This window comes from Anoplophora glabripennis, unplaced genomic scaffold, assembly GCF_000390285.2.
Source record: "Anoplophora glabripennis isolate ALB-LARVAE unplaced genomic scaffold, Agla_2.0 scaffold110, whole genome shotgun sequence".
Classification (NCBI taxonomy): domain Eukaryota; kingdom Metazoa; phylum Arthropoda; class Insecta; order Coleoptera; family Cerambycidae; genus Anoplophora; species Anoplophora glabripennis.
This window is the reverse complement of record NW_019416295.1, coordinates 90,917-113,155: the sequence shown is the minus strand read 5'-3', so window position 1 is coordinate 113,155 and position 22,239 is coordinate 90,917. Positions and strand designations below refer to the sequence as shown.

The 22,239-nt window shown below is 30.4% G+C and overlaps 1 protein-coding gene across 6 annotated transcripts in view; it reads left to right on the top strand.

The window, feature by feature from the left end:
• Positions 1–22,239, top strand: part of LOC108903706 (G protein-activated inward rectifier potassium channel 3) — a 159,644-nt gene that overhangs the window by 101,201 nt on the left and 36,204 nt on the right. For 2 of the 6 annotated variants that reach the window (XM_018705981.1, XM_018705979.1), the window contains exons 1-2: positions 6,723–6,791; positions 18,605–18,918. The exons of the other annotated variants lie outside the window; for them this stretch is intronic. In XM_018705981.1, the coding sequence (XP_018561497.1) occupies positions 18,761–18,918 (158 nt within the window). In that variant the 5' untranslated portion in view covers positions 6,723–6,791; positions 18,605–18,760. Of the gene's footprint in view, positions 1–6,722; positions 6,792–18,604; positions 18,919–22,239 lie in introns of those variants that run through there. 6 annotated transcript variants of the gene reach the window in all.

Here is a 22,239-nt window from a genome sequence, read left to right as displayed (position 1 = left end):
AAAGATCTCATGGTTTTGCACTACTTCCATTGTCTGATTTATTTAATATATGATTTCTAATAAGGCACTTCATTGATTTTTTTTATTGAGAACTTGCATTGAATTTTCGCTATTATCAGTAATACACACTTTGAATAACAATGTTTTGGGGCAGCAGGTCAAGAGTAGGAAGACCTACAGAATACTGATTTTTAATAAGAAGTCATATTTACGTATTAATGTTTCGTTAATTTATTTACAAGAAAAGGACTGACCTATTTTTCGAAAATCTTTGGCGACTTGTCAGCTGTCACTATTATATTCGCGAGTTATTTGTTTAGAAACTACTCTGTCTCAACTCGATGTTATGTTGTTCGAAAAGCGAGGTCACCGGTCTTTTAATATGTATTTTTATGAATGAATGGTTCTTTTACAGTTTATTTTTTTAAATTTGGAAACAGAGCCGGAAGCTACTAAAAAACCTGTGAAAAAATACTTTGGATAATTTTATTTACTCAATAGAAATATCTATTCTACTGTCAACATAGTGATTTGTTTATAACTTGTAGTCGCATATACGTTGATATTAGTTTTTTTTTTTATAGAAAATTGCGAAAAATAATATATATGGGAAATATTTATTTTAATTCTACTGAAATTTAATTGCCAGTGCGAAAGAAATTAAATTAGATATTGTTCCAACAAAATTAACGTGGCCTGTAATAATTTACGAAGGCTTTGTATTATTATGTATTGTTTTTGCCCTTAATAATGTAATTGTCTATGCATGCCTATTAAGCCATCTTGTGGCGTATTGAGGAACTCAAAAATAATTTCCAGGGGATGTCCTTGGTAAATCTTCATTACCTTAAACATGAACATAAAAAATTATTAACCAAAAATTCATATTGTGTATGCAGACTAATAGGGGATTTGCAATTTGCCTACAGTTCTTATCACGTCGAGAAGAGTCATCAAAAAATAACTAATACATTATGGCCAAGTTATTTCTAGTAATTCAATCTAACTTTCCTTCAAAACCACAAACATCTATTTTAAAATATATGCAAGTAGATTAAAAAGTCGATTAAAACGTTCTCAGTACTTGTAAGAAAAAAAAATTATAAAACTGTTATTTTCTTATTGTTAGGATCAATGAAAATGTATACAAATAACTAAGTTCCAAATGTAGTTATAAAATTTAAATTTATTAATTATTAAAAATTGAAAAAAATGTAAAAAATTAAATTAAAAAAAATTAAGGATTAGCAGGAATGGATATAAAAAAACGACATTTTGCACAGTTTGCAGGAAGAGTAAAAAATAAAATAAACAGAAAAAAATAAAAAAAATAGACAGATAGATAGTAATATTCACTATGTATAGCATAAAACAGAAATACAAAATCTAAATCTTAAATAGTATAAAGTTTGACACCACGTAAAGATCAGCAAATCCAATTCCCTTAATCACTTTTACAGGTACAATTTATCCTTGTCTTTTTAACCTATATATTTATTTTATTTACTTTCTTTGCAGGTATTTTTAAAGAAACGTGTTTTGTAGCACTATTTTTCTTCTTCTATAGTAATGGGTTAGGAAACAAGTAATGTTCGTTTTTTTCAAATTTAAAAATTCACATGAAAATTAAACGCATTGTCAAATTGACACATGTCGTTCTAAAGAGGATTTATTTTGAAATGGAATGTTGATATAATTAATCAACATTTTCGACACTTGCTTCTTTTTGCTTTTAATCGAGATGGGAAAAACGCTAAAGCCGCTCAAGCTGCTCGGGAAATTTGTCGCATATGGTGAATGAGCAAATGGCCCGTTGATGGTTTTTGCGTTTTAAAGAAGGTGATTTCAACCTTGAAAGACATGAATCATTCCGGACGCCTTGTTGAATTTAATGAAGAACAGTTGAATCGACTCCTTCACGAAAATCCAAGGCAATCAACAAGGGAATTGGCTTAGATAATGGGATGTGATCATAAAACAGTAGTAAACCACCTACATTCGATGGGAAAAGTTCAAACACTTGACTCTTGGGTCCCGTATGTTTTGAACAATAAGAATCAACATGTGGTTATAAGGAATATTTTCTTCATGGTGTTTGTATATGCACTTGAAACAGCGGAAAAAATGGTTATGCCTCAAAAACAAGTAACTCCGCGAACAAGACTAGAACTTCGTCCTCCTATGCGCCTGGTGGGGTTGGAAAGGACAATCAAACCGTCAACGAAGAACTCTACTATATGTCCAACAACTACGGCGACTCCATGTGGCTATTCAACAAAAATCGTCGATACGATGTTTTTTTACAACATGACAATGCGTGACCACATATCACCATTATGACCAAAACGGTCAATCGGGAATTGAGTTGGGAAGTTCTGCCCCATTCGCGTTACTCTCACGATTTCGCGCCTTCTGATTTTCACCTCTCCTTCCTCGACAATGACTTAAGAGCTTGGTTTGATGAGTTTTTCGAGTTAAAATCGGAGGATTTTACAGAAAAGGTATCGAGAAACTTTTTGAAAGTTGGAAGATCATAGATCATAAATAACGATGGAGAATACATCACTGATTAGCCTATTCATAATAACTGTAGAGTTAAAAATAAAATAACTTAAATTTGAAAAAAATTACTTATTCCTCAACCCAATAAATTGCTTGACTCCTTGACTTATTGGCCGTCATACCTCCTGTAAATTAAATATAGCTCACTATGCATTTCGCTGTCAATTAATCAAGATGTTGGCAATTTTTACTTAATTATGGATCGGCGATGATATTGTATTTATAATAATATTTATATGACACATAGATCAGCACACGTGCCGCCAATTTTAGTATAAACCTGGGACATTAGATTTATTATTTGGGTATGTGCGCCTTTAATGTATGAAAACGTTTATAGAGGGGGTCTGCCAAAACATACGGGAGATGTAAATCATCCTAGCTTATAGAAATATTAGTCTGTTTGGGATTCAACACTGAAAGGTTCCAGTTCTGAACGTTTTTTAATTAGTCTAAAATTAGAACAAAAACAAACCTAATTTGTATTTCGATGTAGAATGTTAAAAAATTCGCATTCAGTGAACTATTCTGGGTGTACTTTGAGAATTTTAAGGGATTTTAAGAGAAAATACACAAAAAAATCGTAACTGAATTATGTGACAATGTAAAAATATCTTTTATTAAGCTCGAAGTTTTAGTTTTCTTAGATATAGTACGAAATGAAAACATCCTGACAGGTGTATTATTATACAAAATTATCATAAAAATTGTGTACCTATTAATCGCAAATGACAATTTTTTTATAGGAATTTCTAACAATGATTACGTCTGGCACTTTAAAAAGTGTTGTTAGTCTACCTATAATGTCTGGCTGCTATTCAATAACATGCATTAACGTCTAAAAATATCTTTCTAGCCATGAATTTAGTTCATTACTATTTTTGTTAATTCTAAAACCCTTACAGAATATATTTTAACCTCTACAACGAAGGTGAACAAAAACAGTAAATATTTTTGGAAGAATTTCATTGAGGATTTGGGAGTATTTTTCTATGTTCTACATTTTCTTTTTTGTATGCCACAAGGCAACATGAAAAGGGTAAGCAAGAATACATCGTAGAAAAGCAACAATGAACAAATTGAAAATTACAAAAAAGGCAAGGGATAGAAAAAAGTTATAAATAGAAATGCGAAGTGTCCATTGCGATTCCTTCCTAAGATACAATTTGTTAAAAATGATCTGAATTGTTTCATTTTTATTTGTTTGTAGGTATTTATTTTTATTGTTTCTAAATAGCATATTTTCTAAATAGTTGGTGTATCAGAAAATGGGTTGACTGGGACCGATGGTTACTTCGATAAAAAAATATATTGAATTTTCCTTGTCTTTTAGAAGATACAAGTTTTGATTTTATATAATGAGAGTTCTTTGAAAAAATTACTGCTCTTAAAAAAAATTAAAAAGGCAATGGATCAAAATAAATATTGAAAATATTATTAACACATCAAAGAAAACTTCATCAACAAATAAATATTTCCAAATACTAAAAACGACTATTAAAGATGTATATTAATTAGTATACATTCATTAGTGTATATTAAAGTAAAAAATATATACTTTATTTAATTTGTAGACGTTTGGCAGCCGAACATTCTGAATAAATGAAACAAAAATATTTCAATAATAACAAAATTGATGATTTTTACGGCGTATTCATAATTGTTGATAGGTTTGAGAATCTGGAGTTAACTTGTTATTTCTATATCCAAGAGAGTTGGAGGGGTGACACTTATGGTAAGTGATCTTGTACATTCGCAAACTTGTTTCTGGATATGTCAAACTCTAAAGATTTATCAAAATTGAAGCTAAAGTTGATTAATGTTTTCTAATTTTATTAGTAGTCAAAAGTAGATACAATGTTTACATGTCTGGAGAATTTTTGTGCGTATGCTTTTAAAAATAACAGATCATTTTCGTCAGACAAACGTGGCACATACCACATTATTTGGATTCCTAGTAAACAAAGCTGTAGTACTTAAAAAATAATATATACGTGTTCCTTGATTGCTTCTGGGTACTGTTATTCTTTGGAAGAAGAATGTCCAAAAGAGTTTCATTTCTGTCTTGTAGTCCAAATTAGAAAGAAAGACAGATACGATTTACTTTAGTTGTTGCTTTATGCTTTTTCACCAAGTCTAATGATTTTTTTTTGTTATTTCAACTCAGAATAAAATTCATAAAATTTATGAAATTTTGAAACGGTGTTGTCTATGTGTTGACATAGTCAATGTGGATACTGGTTAATAATAAAATACATATTTTTAAAAATCGTTAATCTCAGTGTATAATATAGTTATATATAACGCAGTTATAATATACATTTTGACACCATGTAACTCGGTTACTATCAACTTTTGGATTAATGTCCGTATTTATAGTCGGTACTTCGATCAAACTCAGTCTTGAACAATACTTTGCCATAAGAAATTATATTGTGAGTCAGTGCTTAAGTTTGAGTTTGATCGAAGTACCGACTATAAATACGGACATAAGATAAGTTTGGCCAGTTCACATCATTATGACGTCACAAATCACCCCTTACTGTATGTACAGGGTGATTCACTATATTTTGACCTCCTTTTAACATTTTTGTTTTAAGAGTTATAAAAAAATTTAAAATACAAAAGTTGCACGATTTTTTATGAATTTTTCGAAAATGATATTTGAAAGACAAACGAAGTCCAAACAAAATGGCCGCGGATGTTAACTTTGTTAATTTAAATGGAAGACCCTGTATATATTTACATATTCGGATAGAACGTTTTTTGTCGAGCATAGTCATATATAGGGTTTATTGGGCCTATCTCTAACAATAAGCGAGATACTATTAAAAAAAGAAAATAAGCTTTTTTTATTAAGAGAATAATAGATCTTGTAATTGTTAGATCTCTTTCAGGCACTTCTGTTTTTTTCAAATTACGTGAGGATTTACAGATTTAGTTGTAATATATTTTGACATATCGGATATTGACATGGTCTAAAACGCGTAAAAAACTGAAATATTATAGGAATTAAAATAGAGTAAATATCTTCTCCATACTCTACTATGCTCGAAGAGAACTTTCTATCCAAATATTTAAAAATATACAGGGTGTTCCATTTAAATTAACAAATTTAACATCTGCGGCCATTTTGGTTGAACTTCATTTGTTTTTCTACTATCATTTTCGAAAAATTCATAAAAAATCGTAGAACTTTTTCACATTCTTTTTATAACTCTTAAAAACAAAAAAGTTAATGGGGGGGTCAAAACATAGTCAATCACACTGTACAATTTGTTATGGGAGTAGACGTTTCGACAAACGCAGATTCCTGTCATGAAAATAAGTAAAACAAAACCAAAGGAAAAATTTTTTTTCTAAGACTATTTCTAATCTATGATTCCTTAAAAGAAGTGAAACATAGTTTTTGATCGAAGTAATCTTTTTGGCAGTTGAAACCCTTCAGACTCCTAGAATTATGATAGAACTGGTTTGTTTTTGTTCAAATTTTATTTGAAAATTACTGCAATTATCTCCATTGGTTCTTGGATAAGTGACCAAAAGCTGTTTGGATATGGTTTTAGGGAAATGTTTCTATTGGGTACTTGATATTTGTATACACCCTACATAAAATGGTCGATTTTCTGATAAAATAAAGGCACAACTTCTTTCTTTGAAACATTCACACTATTTATAGATCACTGCACAATTTAAGATCAGGCCCACTTTAATCAATCGTTCACTGTTTAAACAGCTGCTGTCTCCACTTATATAATACCAGTATTAAAAAAGATTAAGTACCTACATTACGTTTCAGACTATCCACGCGCTTATTAATTTTAAATTTCGGTCAGACGTTTCTGTTGGCACGGCGAACAAAATAAACAACGCCGTCAACCCCAGATCGATATTTGATAGATTGTACCACACAACAAACTCTGGACTACCTTAGCAGGACCGAGCCACTTCAAAATATAAAGAAGACGACGTCGGAACGTATCCCGCACATCATGTTGGGCTAAAGGGTGATAAAAATAGATCTCCAGTCTGAACTTATGAAAAATCACGGTCGTTCGTTTATAATGGCATAATTAAAATAGAAATCGCTAACGTAGCCAAAGTCTTGGACAAAGTTATGCCGCGACAAAAACACGGATCTGTTTTAGTACCAACCAGAGAAGTACCGGTGTCGGGTCAAGTGAAGTAATTAACAGAAAGTGCCTTAAAATCACTCTGGCCTTGGAATTGTAAGCGTGATCATTGCAGTCATGACGTTTTCACCGCATATTTTCGATTTTGTTTATCGGTCACTTATCATCTAATTTTAAATAAGTATTTTCGCGTCATCTATAGTATAGTCGTAGTAAAGTTCCAAAATAAAACATTACTAATGCGTCTGCTATCATAAGGTTCTGTTATTTCGGTATGATTTTTCATATTGTTCGACAGTTTGACAACATACAAATGTTTTTACTTTTGTTTTTTTTATTTTAACATTTTTAGAATACACCATAAATTTTGAAGTTAACTCTGTGTCATTATACTTAATGTCCCAATATTCCGTGTACATAGAACTACCACGTATTCTTGGAATAAAAATTAAATGATTTAACTAACTTGCATCTGTCTAAGTTACTCTGATTAATTGCTGAAGGCTTCAAAGTGGCAAAAAAATAGTTTTTTTCGAATAACTCTGAAACGCGTTTTCTGATTTAAATGAAATTTGGTATATTGGTTCGTATAGACATTTTTTTAAATGGTGATCGAAAAAAAAAGAAGAAGAATTGTTTTTTACTTCTTAGAATTTTTGTTCATTTCAAATAAATAAAATTTTTAAAAATTTAAAAAAATCTGGAAAAGGTACAATTTTCTTCCTAATAAAGGAACATTCTATTCTGATCTTCACAAAGCATTATTACGATGATGTTTTTGGATGATCATATTTTTGATAAGAATTATTTGAATTAAAAGTGCCCACAAACCGTCATAAATACAAAAAAAATACAGTAGAGAAAATTTTTCTAAAAATTCTACTTAATCCGTATAACAAAATAAAAATTGAAGTTAGGCTACACGTAAAAAAATGTAAGCGTAATTATCTAATTTCTGTAAATGCAATGATTTCACGTACATACTATGTCAAAAAGTGTTCTGAAAAAGGATTAGGACAACAAATTTCATTTAAATGAAAAAAATAATAAATTTTAGCTAAACGAAGCAGCTTTGAATAGAGGTAAGTTTAGTTGAACTGTGTTATTTTGACCCAAAAAATATGTGGTAGTTGCATAGAATACTGAAACACCCTATACAAGATGTCTCATACTTTGGTTAATCTAATTCTTCTTTTTGAAATTAAAAATAATAAAGTAACTAATTAAAGCACTATGATTCTCTAAAGATTGGACCATTGAAGATACAGTCTTCAAACTTGATATTGTAATTATTATGAACTGTCAGAATTAGTTTCATCTGTCAAAAAAGAGGTTATTCGATTATTCCCAACGAAAGCTTTTGTGTTTATTATTTGATCCAATCTATCAATAAATTAAAGATACTTAAATCTAGAAAATTTGAATCCATATGTGACTTTGTTTCTCTCAAGTAAGCGTAAATTTGTGCAAAATTTTAAATTGTACTTAAAATTGTAACTTCTAAATTTTGTTGCTAACTTTGTTCCTAAAATTGTCATCGTTCTTGGGCTTTTCACGATACCGTTCAAATCCTTCCTAATTCCGACATCACTGATACATTTTTATTCAAATTTTACGTGTATACCGACTGGAACCGGATCTCTTCAACTGTCAGATTTAAGAATAAAAGACAAAAATTTCAGAAAGAATATTTCAACCAATGACTGAAAAAACTATATCTTTAAAGTATCTCAAAACAGTTTTCAATTTCGAATTTCAGAAATTATTCTCCAAGCATGTGAAGCTTTAAAAGGCTATTTAAAACATACAATAAATTGTTAAGTTCGTTAATAACCACCTAATTATATTACTGTTTTTTATCATTTTTTCTGAAATGATTTCATTTCCTTTGATGCTTTCAAATTTTCTCCTGTGTCATATCCAAACATCTTATTTCTTTATTGCATTCATATATTCTTTTATTCCAATATTCTACAATCAGTCCTGGAAAAATACAAATCAAACGCTCCAGATGAACAATTTTTGTTAGTGAGAGAACAGTGTTGATATTACAATTACTTAATTGTTAATGAAAATTCCAATTTAGTTCGTAAACATTGTTGGCTAAACTATTCGACTTGGCGTTAGGAAAAGTTTTAGGAAAAATGTTACTATTCTTTTATTTACTTTAACGAGAAAAACAGGTTCAAAAACATTGTAAAATATTAAATTTTGTCTTCTTCGCAGAGGTTATGCTGGAAGTACAACGTATTCTTAAATAATAAACGAAACACCCAGTGTAATTTTACATTTTCCACTGAGAAGGTTGTAACTGAATATTTCCGATATGTTTTATTTAAATTTTAATGGCAACGAAAATTATAATTTTTGTTTTTTACTGGAATAAAATATGGCGTTCTGTATTAAAAGTTTATCTGCATAAAAAACCGCGTTAAATTGTTATGGAGTATTAAGTGCATGATAGTCCTGTATTTTCTGACAAAAGTGACAAATTTTTCACAAATTTCAGCGCTCATGAACTCTCATTCTTCAAACGAAACAGAAGATGATCTTCCTTGCTTCCAATTATTTTAGTTTGTACACATAATTTTATTTTCATAGATCATATAAAGAGTGTTTAAAGGTATATGTATAATTTTAAAAATTTTAGCATAAATCAATTAATATCGAAAGATAGAGCAAAAACCTAGTATTGTTGGTGTGAATAAAATAACGCTGTTAGCATCTGTGGAGGTGTTTATAATTTATGTTTAACACCTTAGATCGAAGATAATATTCATTGCATTCTCCGTAGTAGATTGACATTTGATACAACCATCGCCAAGGATCTTCCTAGAAACTTGAGTTTTTACAACTACACTGTCTGCATTTAATTGGTGTAGTGATTGATTGCCATCAAAGTTACTAGAATAAGAATTGAAGAAGCTCCTACAAAATTACATACACAGAAGAATTTCTTACAAGAATCAGACAGTTTCTTGTTTATATGTCTATATACAAACTTTATACATATTTATCCAATAAGTCCAAAAACTGAAAAGTTGTTTATTCATTCATTTTTAGGAAAAACGTTTTTTTTATTTATTTATTGTCTGCTGAATACTAAGTCTATAATATCAAGCTCTGTATAATCTCAATTGAACCAAGAGGTTCTCAGTTGTTGAGAAGTGGTTGACAAATTGTCTAGCAGTGCAGTGCAGCAATGCGGAATTTGGTGTGATTCAGGTAATTTAGATCAATATAGGCACCTTCTATTAATCATTCATATTATAATTGCGAAAGGGAGAAATAAGAGGGATATTTGGTTTACTAATATTACAACATGGTATTTTGGAGACCTTTTGAAACGGAACAAAACGAAAAGTACCATTAATATAATAAAATTGTTTGAGGACATAAATAATTAAAATACGTTGTTGGCCAAATGAACATATAACAGAAATGTTCTACATATTATATACAAATTATTATAATTTTTTACCTTTAGTAGAAAACTTTCTTAGGGACGCCTATGAAAATCATTAAATTTTATTGCTAGGCGTTTTCATACACGTTCAACTGACTTCGGAAAGACTATACAAGTTAAGTGACAATTAAAAACAGCCAAAGATATGTCATATTATAAGAAATAATTCTCAATTATTAATAATTACACAGGCCAACAAGGAAAAAATTCCAGAGATCAGACACTACGTTTCCGAAGGCATTTGGCGCGCTGAATCCGAATCTGGCCTCAGAATTGATCCATCACCCTAGGTTTCCGAGATATTCTAACCTAAAAGTGCAAAAAACACGTATTTTTGCTATTTTCAAGGTTATGTAACTTGGCGAAAAAATTTTTTTTCTCAAAACTGAAAATATCATTGGAAACTACTATCTTTCCCCTTCAAAACGCATTTTTTTATTTGTAAAAAGCTTTATTTTTCGCGGAGATATCGTCGATTAAAGATGATCAGTATAGCTACCTTATTAAACCATGGCTCGACCTATAACACAATTAATGGGTATTATGGGTTATTGGGTAATAGGGCTTGAAGTTAACCTTCCTGACGATTAGGGCTCACAGCGCTTAGTGTTGTGGGGTTATAGGGCTTGGGATTAACCTTCCAGACATATAGGGCTTGGGGTTAACCTTCCTGACGATTAGGGCTCGCAGCGCTTAGTGTTATTGGGTTATAGGGCTTGAAGTTAACCTTCCTGACGATGAGGGCGCTCGCTCCGCTTAGTGTTGTGGGGTTATAGGGCTTGGGGTTAACGTTCCTAACAATTAGGGCTAGCAGCGCTCAGTGTTATGGGGTTAGCCATGATGTAATAATATAGCCATACTGGTCATCTTAAATTGACGATATCTCCGCGAAAAATAGAGCTTTTTCCAAATAAAAAAATGCGTTTTGAAGGGGAAAGATAGTCGTTTCCAATGATGTTTTCAGTTTTGAGAAAAAAATTTTTTTCGCCAAGTTACATAACCTTGAATATAGCAAAAGTACGTGTTTTTTGCACTTTTAGGTTAGAATATCTCGGAAACCTAGGGTGATGGATCAATTCTGAGGCCAGATTCGGATTCAGCGCGCCAAATGCCTTCGGAAGCGTAGTGTCTGATCTCTGGAATTTTTTTTTTGAAATTTTGTCGGCCTGTGTTATTATTCAAGCTTTACCAAAGCAAAAAAATAGAAAAAATACGTAAATTTATTAAAACATTTATTTGCTACTTTCTAGCATTTGGAATCGGCGACTTCAGTTACACTAATGTGTTACTTTTTCTATTTAGTAAGTAAGTAACTTAAAAGGAAAGGACCTTTATCGCCGCAACTGGTAAGAAACCATTGACATCTGCTCTGCTTGCTCGTGTAACTAAATATTTGGTACATTTTGTCGTTTATTTTGAAAATGTTCATTACATCCAATGTTTACATTCTTCTTTTTACGCTAAAACGTCTCCCAAATGACGCAAAATAATCTTAAGTAATATTTTAAAATATTGCGGCAGTGCAATGTTGTATATTTATGCACACATGTGCAAGGCGCTTGAGGGAACTGCGTAATAAAAAAAATTGTAACCTGTATAATAATAATTACTTTGAAAATATATAAACTAAGAAAAACTTTTAAGCAATAAAAATAAAATGAAATATACAAAATATACAGTGTGGCTCATTAAGAACCAAGGCTCTACTTTAAAATTTTTTAAGACATAGGATTCGAATGATTTATTGCCTTCTGTATGTACTTGTTGAATTAATAATGTTATTGATTCAGTTAATAGTCCATGGCCTGCTATGATTTTTTAAGCCATTTTTTACTTAGATATTTTTTTAATAAACAATAAGGCTGAAAATCACCGAATATCAGAGCATATTTCTTTATAGCAAAGTGGAGATTGTCAATTAGACACTGCTGATTATAATTAATAAATAATAGGGACTGCTTATAAGATTATTTTTACAATTTTGAACATTTCCAGTGCTGACTGTTGAAAAATTGAACATTTTTAGCTGTCCAATTTTTTCTAAAAATGATTTAATATATTAATATTTAAAAAAAATGATAATAAAGGCTGTCCTGGGATATAAACATAAAAAAATACTAGTAATAGTCATCATGAAACAACTTTAGATAGATCAGTTTTGTTATTTGATATGTTTTTTTGGAGTGTAAAAATCCAAATAAATGATTGGACATCCTATTAAAGTAATTTTATAGTCTGAAATTTTATTTTCGAATGTGGGAAAATCTAAATTACAAATTTTTAACGGAAACAAAATTAAAATACGGATGCTGCTTGTATTTGGACCGGTATTATCTTGTTCACTAACCATCAAATTAGAGAGGTCATGGCAAAAAATTAACAATAAGGGGAATTGGGCATATTGTGATAAAGGATATTAATAAAACCATCTGCTATTAATAATAATATCATTAATATTGTAAACAGAAAATACCCAATTAGATAGAAACAAGTTGCCAGAAAGCCGAAACGTCAGCCGTCTTCTAACAAATAAATTAATACTAATATGAATTTGAATCATATACATAAATTATTTATCAATTTATTACTGATTTATGAAGTACATATGTGTTGTACAGGGTGTATTTAAATGAATAGTCCAGAAATTGCACTTTTCGTTGCTTCAGACACTTCACATGGTACAGATAGATAGAAATAAATTATTCTTCACATTTTCAGTAATTTTGAAACCGGGATACATAGGCGAGCGGTTCACCCCTAAAAAGATGCTTCTAAATGAAGGTAAGAGACTAAATTTTTAAAACAAAAATCTACGGCATGAAACTTTTTTTATTTTATAAAGCGTATTTTTCTGATAATTTACATATTTTTTTATATTTTTCGGCGTGGTCAATCAATTGTTATAAACAAAAAAGTTGTAAAAAAAATTTACTCGCCGATTGGCTTTGAAAACAATTTTTTATAAAATGGACCAAATACAACTACAAATACATACAATTTCACTATTTGTAGTTTTTTTTACTCGCTTTAGACCTTCAATAAAATGATTGACCCATGCCAAAAAATATATTTTAAAGTAGAAAATCTGCCGATTATTATGGTTTTTTTAGAATTAAAATCGGTTCAGTAGTTTTTGAGAAAAAAATTCACACACTTTTTTCACATTAAATTATAAATATCTCGGAAACGAAGCTTTTTTCGAATTTTTGTCAAAGAACAAAAAGTGTTTATTTTGGTCCATTTTACAAACATAAACTATTTTCAAAGCCATTCGGCGAGTAATTTTTTATAACAACTGACTGGCCACGCCGAAAAATATAAAAAAAACATGTAAATTATCAAAAAAATACACTTTATAAAATAAAAAAGTTTCATGCTGTAGGTTTTTGTTTTAAAAATTTAGTCGGTTTTTTGTAGGGGTGAACCGCTCGCCTAACAGTTTTCGAAAAAATGTTGTTTGATACTCGATTGCAAAATTCTTTTGCATTCTCGATTAGCACTTCGCAATCTAACATCAAAAACAGCTACTTAACAAATTATTTGTGATTTATACTAAACGTGGGCTTTGAGAGACATTTGTTTTTCAAAACACTGATTCTGATCTAAATATTTCCAATCATAGAACATTACTGGTTACAAAAAACCAACATTGTTTCGTTTTCGTGTCAAGTTTAAGTCCTTCACGGCCCCGCCAATGTGAAATAGGCCATGTATCAACTTATCGTAAATAGATAGACACACTTTTTGTAAAAATAAAAAAAGATCTATTTACATCCAGTAGTTCGGATATTTCAAAATGGTTAAGACGTACACCGAAACGTTTGTGGCGCTTCAAAAGTAGTGCAAAGCCGCTGGAGACTTAATTGTGTTTAAAAATAGTGGATTTATTTAAACTCGGGTGACGAGTGCGGTTAAAAATACGTTAATAAGTTAAATTTTTATGCTGTTTTCAAGTTTGTCATCGTGAATATTTTATCATGTATGCCCTTTAATAATTATATGATAATTTTAATTGGCTGTAAATTAATTCGAAGATAATTAATCTAACAATAAAACAAAACGGGACTATTGTGCTGGTACAGATTACCGTTAATTGATATTTATTAGAATAAAACATCTTTGTAACATGTCTGTCACATTACCTGTTACAAAGAGATATAATAATGATAAAAAAGTTAAAATACCTATGAAATATTATTTGTCACAATATTATTACATAAAAACCTAATAACTACTGATAACAATTCATAACTAATATTATTTTTCATGGAATTATTTGGCCTCGTATTTTCTTTTACAGGAATATTATTTAATGATTTCTACATTATTGCATAAATATATATTTAATGAAATTCTTGGTTAAAATATATTGATAATTGGTATTGTGTAATGAAGGTTTCTTACATTCCCTTAAATATACAGGGTGTCCCTCATAAGAACCGACACAGGGCATGTAGGGGTGTCCAAAATATTGTAATTTAACCAAACTTATTAGCCCCCAAAGTTGGACCCTCAATTTGGAAAAAAATTAATATCTCTGCAACACTTTACCGTAGAAGAACGAAATTTGGTACATGATTTAGGTCTTGTTTGACTATAATTTAAAGTTAATTGAAGCAGTACAAGGTGTTCATTGGGGATGACTCACCCCTAAAATTGTGGGGAACTTTTTTTTATTGACCGAATTGAAAAATAGTAATATTAATTTTTATTTTGTTAAATTTTAAAAAACTTTATTGTTTTCAAGAAAAACCGTATTAACTGACACAAGATTTTACCAGTGTTCATTAGAAAATAATGAAAAAGTCAGTAGTAGGCTTTATCTTTTAAATTTCACAATTGCCCAAATAAATTTTACTTCACTTCTCTCCTAATTCTACAAAAAGAAAACAAGTGCCTAGGTAGTTTTTAATAAACGAATATTGTATTAAGTAAAAAACACAAATAAATAATAAAAATAATAATTGATACTTTTTCAACAGCAGAGGCAATTGTTAAAATAAAATTATTTTATTACTAACTGACAAGTTTGAAAGATAAATTCTTTGCCTACTACTGACTTCGATAATTTTCTAATAAACACTTAAAATCTTGTTTCAGTTGATACGGTTTAAAGTGTTGCAGATATTCATTTTTTTCGAAATTTAGGGCCCCACTTTGGGGGCTAATAACTCCTCAGGGGTGCAACTTTAAATATAGGTAAGTTAGGTTAAATTACAATATTTTGGATACCCCTACATGCACCTGCCCTGTCTCTGTTCTTATGCGGGACACCCTGTATAATTGTAAGCACTATTCTTCGCTTTTCGTATTTAAAAAAAAATTAAATTGTAGCTGTCACTTTTTACATAATACAATGTCTTGTTTGGCATTGTTTTCATTTTTTGCTAAGAAAACTACATTTGTTTTCCTCCTTTTTTTACATTCTATACTTGAAATAGAAAACATTATCAATCCCAATTTTATATTTAAAATGTCCTTATATTTTACAATTTTTAACTTATAAAACCCAACATAGAATGTAAATGTAATTTTTTTATTGCCTGATCTAGACTGGACCAAATTAAGAAAAAAAAAAGTAATAACTGAACGTCTCTAACAATTATTTAAAGAACATGCTTTTGTATTAATTGTCAAAATTTGTTTACTTTTGATTTCCATAGTGTATTGAGAATAGTTTACACAGGCTTTCAAGTAGTATATTTTCTCTAGCTTTCCAGTAAAACGTGAAACATAAACAAATATTCGTCTTTAATTAACGAAAGATGTATTATTCTCTATATTTAGATTATATTCAAAACATTTTTCCCAAAATTTGCTTTTTGCATATACCTTTATCTTGATAGCACAATGTAAACATACCTACACGAATGTTTTAAGTTAATATAACGTTTTTAGTTTAATGGAATGCATTTCAGTTAAAAATTGAATTTGAAATCATCTGTAGGTGGTAAAAAGGTATAAAGTTATGGTAAAACTTGTACTTATACAGGGTGTTTCACGAGGAAGTGTAATATCTCCTCAGATAAAAATAAGTAAAAAAATTTATACGTATAAATCTTAATGACGTAAATATTCGAAGGGTCAACTCATTATGTGAAGAAAACTTTCAGTTATGTTCAATGAAGTTGCAAATGAAATTAAAAATCAAAATTTTCGAAAACAAAAGAGTGTAGTTTTTTTAACAAAAAGAGTACTATGTTCGCAGTCAAAAACCAACGTTGATCGTTAAGGTTTTTTGTTATTTTTCTTTTTAATTCATGCTAATACAATGTCCTCTGGTTCAGATTTGGTTTTTAGATTAGTTCTAATTTAAATTCTTTTGAAGATCTGAAATGTTAACATATGAAAATTAAATCATTGACAAATATGGACAAATATTTCAATCGAGTCGTAAACGTAGAAGTTACATTTTATAATAGGTGCAGACCCCCTAAATCTACGCCACTGGAAATGGCAATGCAGAATTACAGGCATGGTTTTGTGAAAACAAATGTAGGTACCTATAGTCTTTCCCAAGTCAGTTGAACATGTAAAAACACGCCTGGCAATAAAATTAAAGACTTTCATAGGCGCCCCTAAAAAAGTTTCTTCTAAAGGTAAAAAATTATAATAATTTCTATATAATGTGTAGAAAATTTCTATTATATGTTCATTTGGCCAACAACATATTTTAATTATGTATGTCCTCAAACGATTTTATTATATTGATGGTAAATTTCGTTTTGTTCCGTTTCAAAAGGTCTCCAAAATGCCATGTCGTAATAATATTATTTCTCCCTTTCGTAATTGCAATATGAATGACTAATAGATGGTGCCTAATAAATTAAAATTACCTGAATCACACTAAATTCCGCATTGCTGCACTGCACTGCTGGACAATTTGTCAACCACTTGTCAACAGCTGAGATTTATTGCCCAGTAGTCCAATGTAGCTGTCTTTGTATTTCGTTTGTCCGCGCTCGCATTCTTCAACTGGGCGAATACATTTCTACCACCTCCACGTTTAGTTCGACCCGACCTGTACATGGGTATGGCTAAATAAATATGGGAACAAAATTTTCAAATATTCAATGCCGAGTTGCTGCGTCAACGACCGAACCTGGTACATACTGTCAACCTCTTGGTTCTTCAATTGATATCGGCAAGACTATACAGTTCGTATGATATTTGTTGAGATAGAATTTCAAGAAGACCCCTGCGTCACTTTCTTGGAATTAACCGCATTCGACACCCGAGATAGAAAGACGAAAAATTTCAAGACACGTCCCTGCCTCAGTAAATTGTAGTTCCGTTAACAACTTTATTGGCTTATGCGAATTCTATCTCAACAAATATCGTACTGACTATAGGGTATTGATCTATAAAATTTGATAAAACTCATCGTTTTTGAAATACTTAAAAAATGTATACATATTTTTTTAATTTTAGTTTATATCTCACTTTATATAAACATTTTTGCTTATTTTTACCTGAGGCCTTACAGTTTGTGTACTTCCTTGTAGATTTTGTATACTTACTGACATTCAAAATAACACTACAAATGATTTAAAAAAAAAAGTGTTACCATAATTCTAAATCTGGTGGTTATTTTTTTCTAAATTAGAGATTACCTAATAAATTATGTTGATATACAGGGTGTTCTACTAACATCATTATGTATTACGTTCAAGTCGTTCTTTGAATTATTTTAGATAAAAAAAACTTTAATGAAACAACATATGTCACTGTATAAAAGGTGTAGAAGGTACTTGCAAAAAAATATTTCCTAAAAATTCTAGAATTAACATCTAGGGTGGTTTTTGTAATATTTAACATTTACAAACTGTAGGTCCTCGAATTAAACTAGAAAAAAAATATTTAATATTTATAGAGCAGTCTTAGAATTACTTTTACTTAGTGATAAGTTCTTATAGCTCCTATCAAAATACATAGTATTACTTTTTTGCTTTTTTGTTGATGGAACTTGAACTATGGCACATGTTTTTGAAACACCCTCTATATTAGTTTATAATTATTTTATTTCAACAATATACATGTCAATAATTTTCCAAGTATTTGAGTAATAAATGCAATATTTTTTATAAACAAGCAACACTACCTGGAAACCAGTGACTTTATTTATGCTTTTCATTGAACATTTTTGCTCTAAAATGACAAACCTCATCCCTATAAGAATGATCAGTTAAATTATTTCTCATGTCTTACATCATTTCTCCCTTTGCTTTTAACAATGCCATAAAAATTAAGGCCAACCTAACTTTATCTGATAGCAGAAGCATTTCAAAATCCATTTCATCATTTCGCATTTACGTAAACAATCGTTATGTAAACCCCCCCATCATTTGCCAATAAAGCTAAAACATAGTATAATTGCCTTGTCAAACCTGGCAAATTGATTGCCTCGCCAAACAAATACAATAAACCGCTTCCCCTGTCGCAGCATCATCCCCTTTAGTGTCAGGCCGTGAGTGCAGCATGTTAGCCATAAAACTATCAAAACGACCAGTTTGTGGTTATTACGCAAGGAAGAGTGAAGTGAAAATAAATTGGCTTTACATGAATTCAATAAAAGTGTTCTAACGTTGGACCTTAGTGCATGTGTGCGTCAGTGGTTTACCTTGAGAGCCCTCCTATGGCTCCTATGACTTCGATGGGAAGCATGGCGGGACTGAGAAGGTGTCTCTCGCAAATGTCCATGCTGGCGTTTAAGGCCAGCACTTCCGGAGAGGAAGCTTGGGCCCATACTTGGACAAGGTACATAAGTCTTTCAGTTTGTCTTGTAAGTAATCATGAGATTTGCTCCAGTGTGTTTATTTACATGGAAAGGCAATGATAACAGTTTTTCGCTTATCTTAATACAATATTCATGTGATGTTTAAACGTAGTATATCATTATAATTGTTAAAGTATTAACAATTTTAAGTGTACTGTTCTCACGAATGAACGTTTTCTACAAAGAAAACTGATTTAAGTTTGGTTTGGAGACTTATATGATTATGATCAGTGGCCTGATGGCCTGATCTTCAGAGAACACTCAACTATGTTTCAAACTTTCTTCTTTACATACATACATCTTGTGAAATGTAAATAAATCAAAACCGACTGCATAGCAATCAGCACATACATTTTTTATCCAGAAAAAAACTCATCAATTTATGATTTACTGAATGATGACACCTAGGTATTTCCATGCGGGCAATAAAGAACAAAATGTAGGCTGACTTTTCTTCTCTATAAATCAGCAGGTGCTTTGTTTGATTTTGCTGAAACATGCGCAGACTTAGTATGCGATTTTTGGGTTTAAATGTGACAAATTAATTATTCCTAAGTTGAACTTTTGAATTTAATGTAGAATGTATTATGATTTATCATTTTTTCCTCAGAGACTCAACATTGATTTCTCTTTTGGCAACATAGACTTTCTGTTATTCCATATTCTTTCATTCAAAAGCAATAAACTGAATTTAACTCTTCGACATAAAAATTATCTGTCGTCGAAAAGGATCTAGCTCAGGATAGAACACCACCAATCACAATTCATGGGCCATTTGATTTATTAGTAGAATATACCGTCACAAATAAACGTCTACATACCAAAATAGTGTACGGAGGATTGATATCAATAAAACTTTTTCTTGTGAGAAACATGTAACAGTAGGTACCTCAGGATGTATCGCAACCATGTGGTTACTATTGTATTGCGTCTCTCATTTACACTAGCTTGTACATTCTTGCTATGGATGGAGTGCTATATACAGGGTTTCGTATAAGAACCAACACAGAGCAGAAGCAACGCAACTTACCTTTATACTAAACTGCACCCCAGAGAAGTTATAGGTTTTGAAACTGGGGTTTCAAATTTCGAAGAAATCAATATCTCAGTTATGCTAGAACTTAGAAAAACAGATTTGGTACAAAAGCATTAATCGACAGTAAGTAGAGTTCAATTGAAGCATTTTAAAGGGTTGATAAGGGATGGTGCAACAGTAAAATGTGACAGAATTTTTTAACCCGTTGACGGACTTAAAAAAAATTATTGCTTTATTTTATGAGGAATTTAATTCTAAAATTTTTCTTACTCTTGTCAGTTTTCAAAAAACTTTGTCGTTCTCAACAAAATCACGAATAACTAATATTAAGTATTGTAGCTGTGTTATTTAAAATTATCGAAAATTCAAAAGTTGGCTATGATTTTAAACGTCGACATTGACTCGAAATTTGATGGTTATATTTTATTTAGAAATATTGACAGCAACCTACTAGATAATGTATCAATCGAAATTAAAAATACACAACTTGTAATAAAATATGTTTTTTTTTTCTCTAAATACGGTGCATTCTACGAAAAAAATTGAAGAGACCAATTTCATTCAAAATTGATGGCGGATTTCTAAAAAATATAATGAAACGGGAAAAAGCCAGTGGCGTACCATTTTTTTATTAAAAAAGGTCGTGGCATTCTCGCACGGACGCCGCTGGTACAAGTAGAAGTATTCGGATCACCCCAAAAAATGCACATTTATCCCTCCAAAACGTTTTTCAAATTTCAAGTCAATATCTTTAAAACTATTTGAAATAATTAATAAATATGAATAAAAAATTAAAATTTAAACGATGTATCTCGAAAACGAAGCATATTTCGACCTACGTATATATGAACCTTTTTTCACAAAATAATTTCGGCAACCACCCCTTAAAATATTTCGCATTTACAAACACCGTGTATAGTCAAAATATAATAGATGGCTCTAAAAACTAGTGTCATATCCTTTCCTTGAAGAACTGTAGAAATTGTTATTGTTATTTTATTATTACTTGAAATTTGCCACGTCATTCAATTTGATTAATATTCATATTATTTTTACAGATATCTTTCAAGATTATGTACCTAAAAGGAAATTATGTTTCAGAACTGAAGATATTATATGGTATCCGTTTTGTATTTATTCATATTTCGTTATACTAATTTTTCTTTTTGTATACATTTGTAAGTTTAAAATGTTTTTTCCTCATAACAAACCCTGACAAAGTCATAAGCTTCACTATTCTTCAAAATCACTTCCGATTCCATAGTTCTTTGAGTATACAATATCCAATTATTATTCTACTAGATTTAACCCTGGAAAGATTTGGAGAACATGTGCATTGTTGTCAGACACTAGAAACTGAATTATCGTTTATGATCCCATTTGCCTATCTTAGGTTTTGATCGATAAATTTCAGTTTTCAATTATTGCTTTCTCCATTTGATTTCACATTAGTATAACTTAATTTGGATGCTATAATAATTCGAAAATAATATTGAGTACCTAAATAATGTTCTTCAGTAAAGAAAAATCTTAATTATTCTCTTTATGTTACAAATGATATTTATATTTCCAGTATTTTCTTGTGTATCTACTTAGGTATGATCAATACAGTAATTTATTCCACTATTAATCACCTTGACATTATAGTGTATTGACTGCACCAGCAGTATAAACTCACCATAGCTATGGCAACCATAAAACTGACATATTCATCAATTTTTTTCGAAATCACATTTTAATGCATAGAAATACTTGCTATGTCCAAAACAGGGTATTTGATCTTAGCTTAGCAATCACTATATTTAATAAATACTATTCGTACGATTTTTACAGAAATAAAGTCATTGCTCAGCTGATCGTTTTGGCACTTGGATTTATTTACATTACATTATTTTCGTGACCCTTAACGTCAAAAGAATGTACGCATACGAGTGCTTCAATACCCCCACAAAAAAAAAGTGGCTAAGTGCCAAATGTGACGTGAAAGTATTTAGCGCCACTTATTGAACGAGTATGTCTTTATACAATTTTGAGAATAACATTCTGGACTTATATATAAACTTAATAAAACATTTTTATAAAATTTATTTTTAACAAAAGAAATGGTATCTTTAAAACAAAATACAAAAAAAATACGTTCATTTCAAAGAAGATTTAATCAAGCACTCCGATAAGTCATAAGCGAAAGAAGTCGCGTTGACCAGGTACCCCGAAAAGGACACCTGTTCCTGGATTACAATAGTAGTAGTTTCTTGACAACCCATTT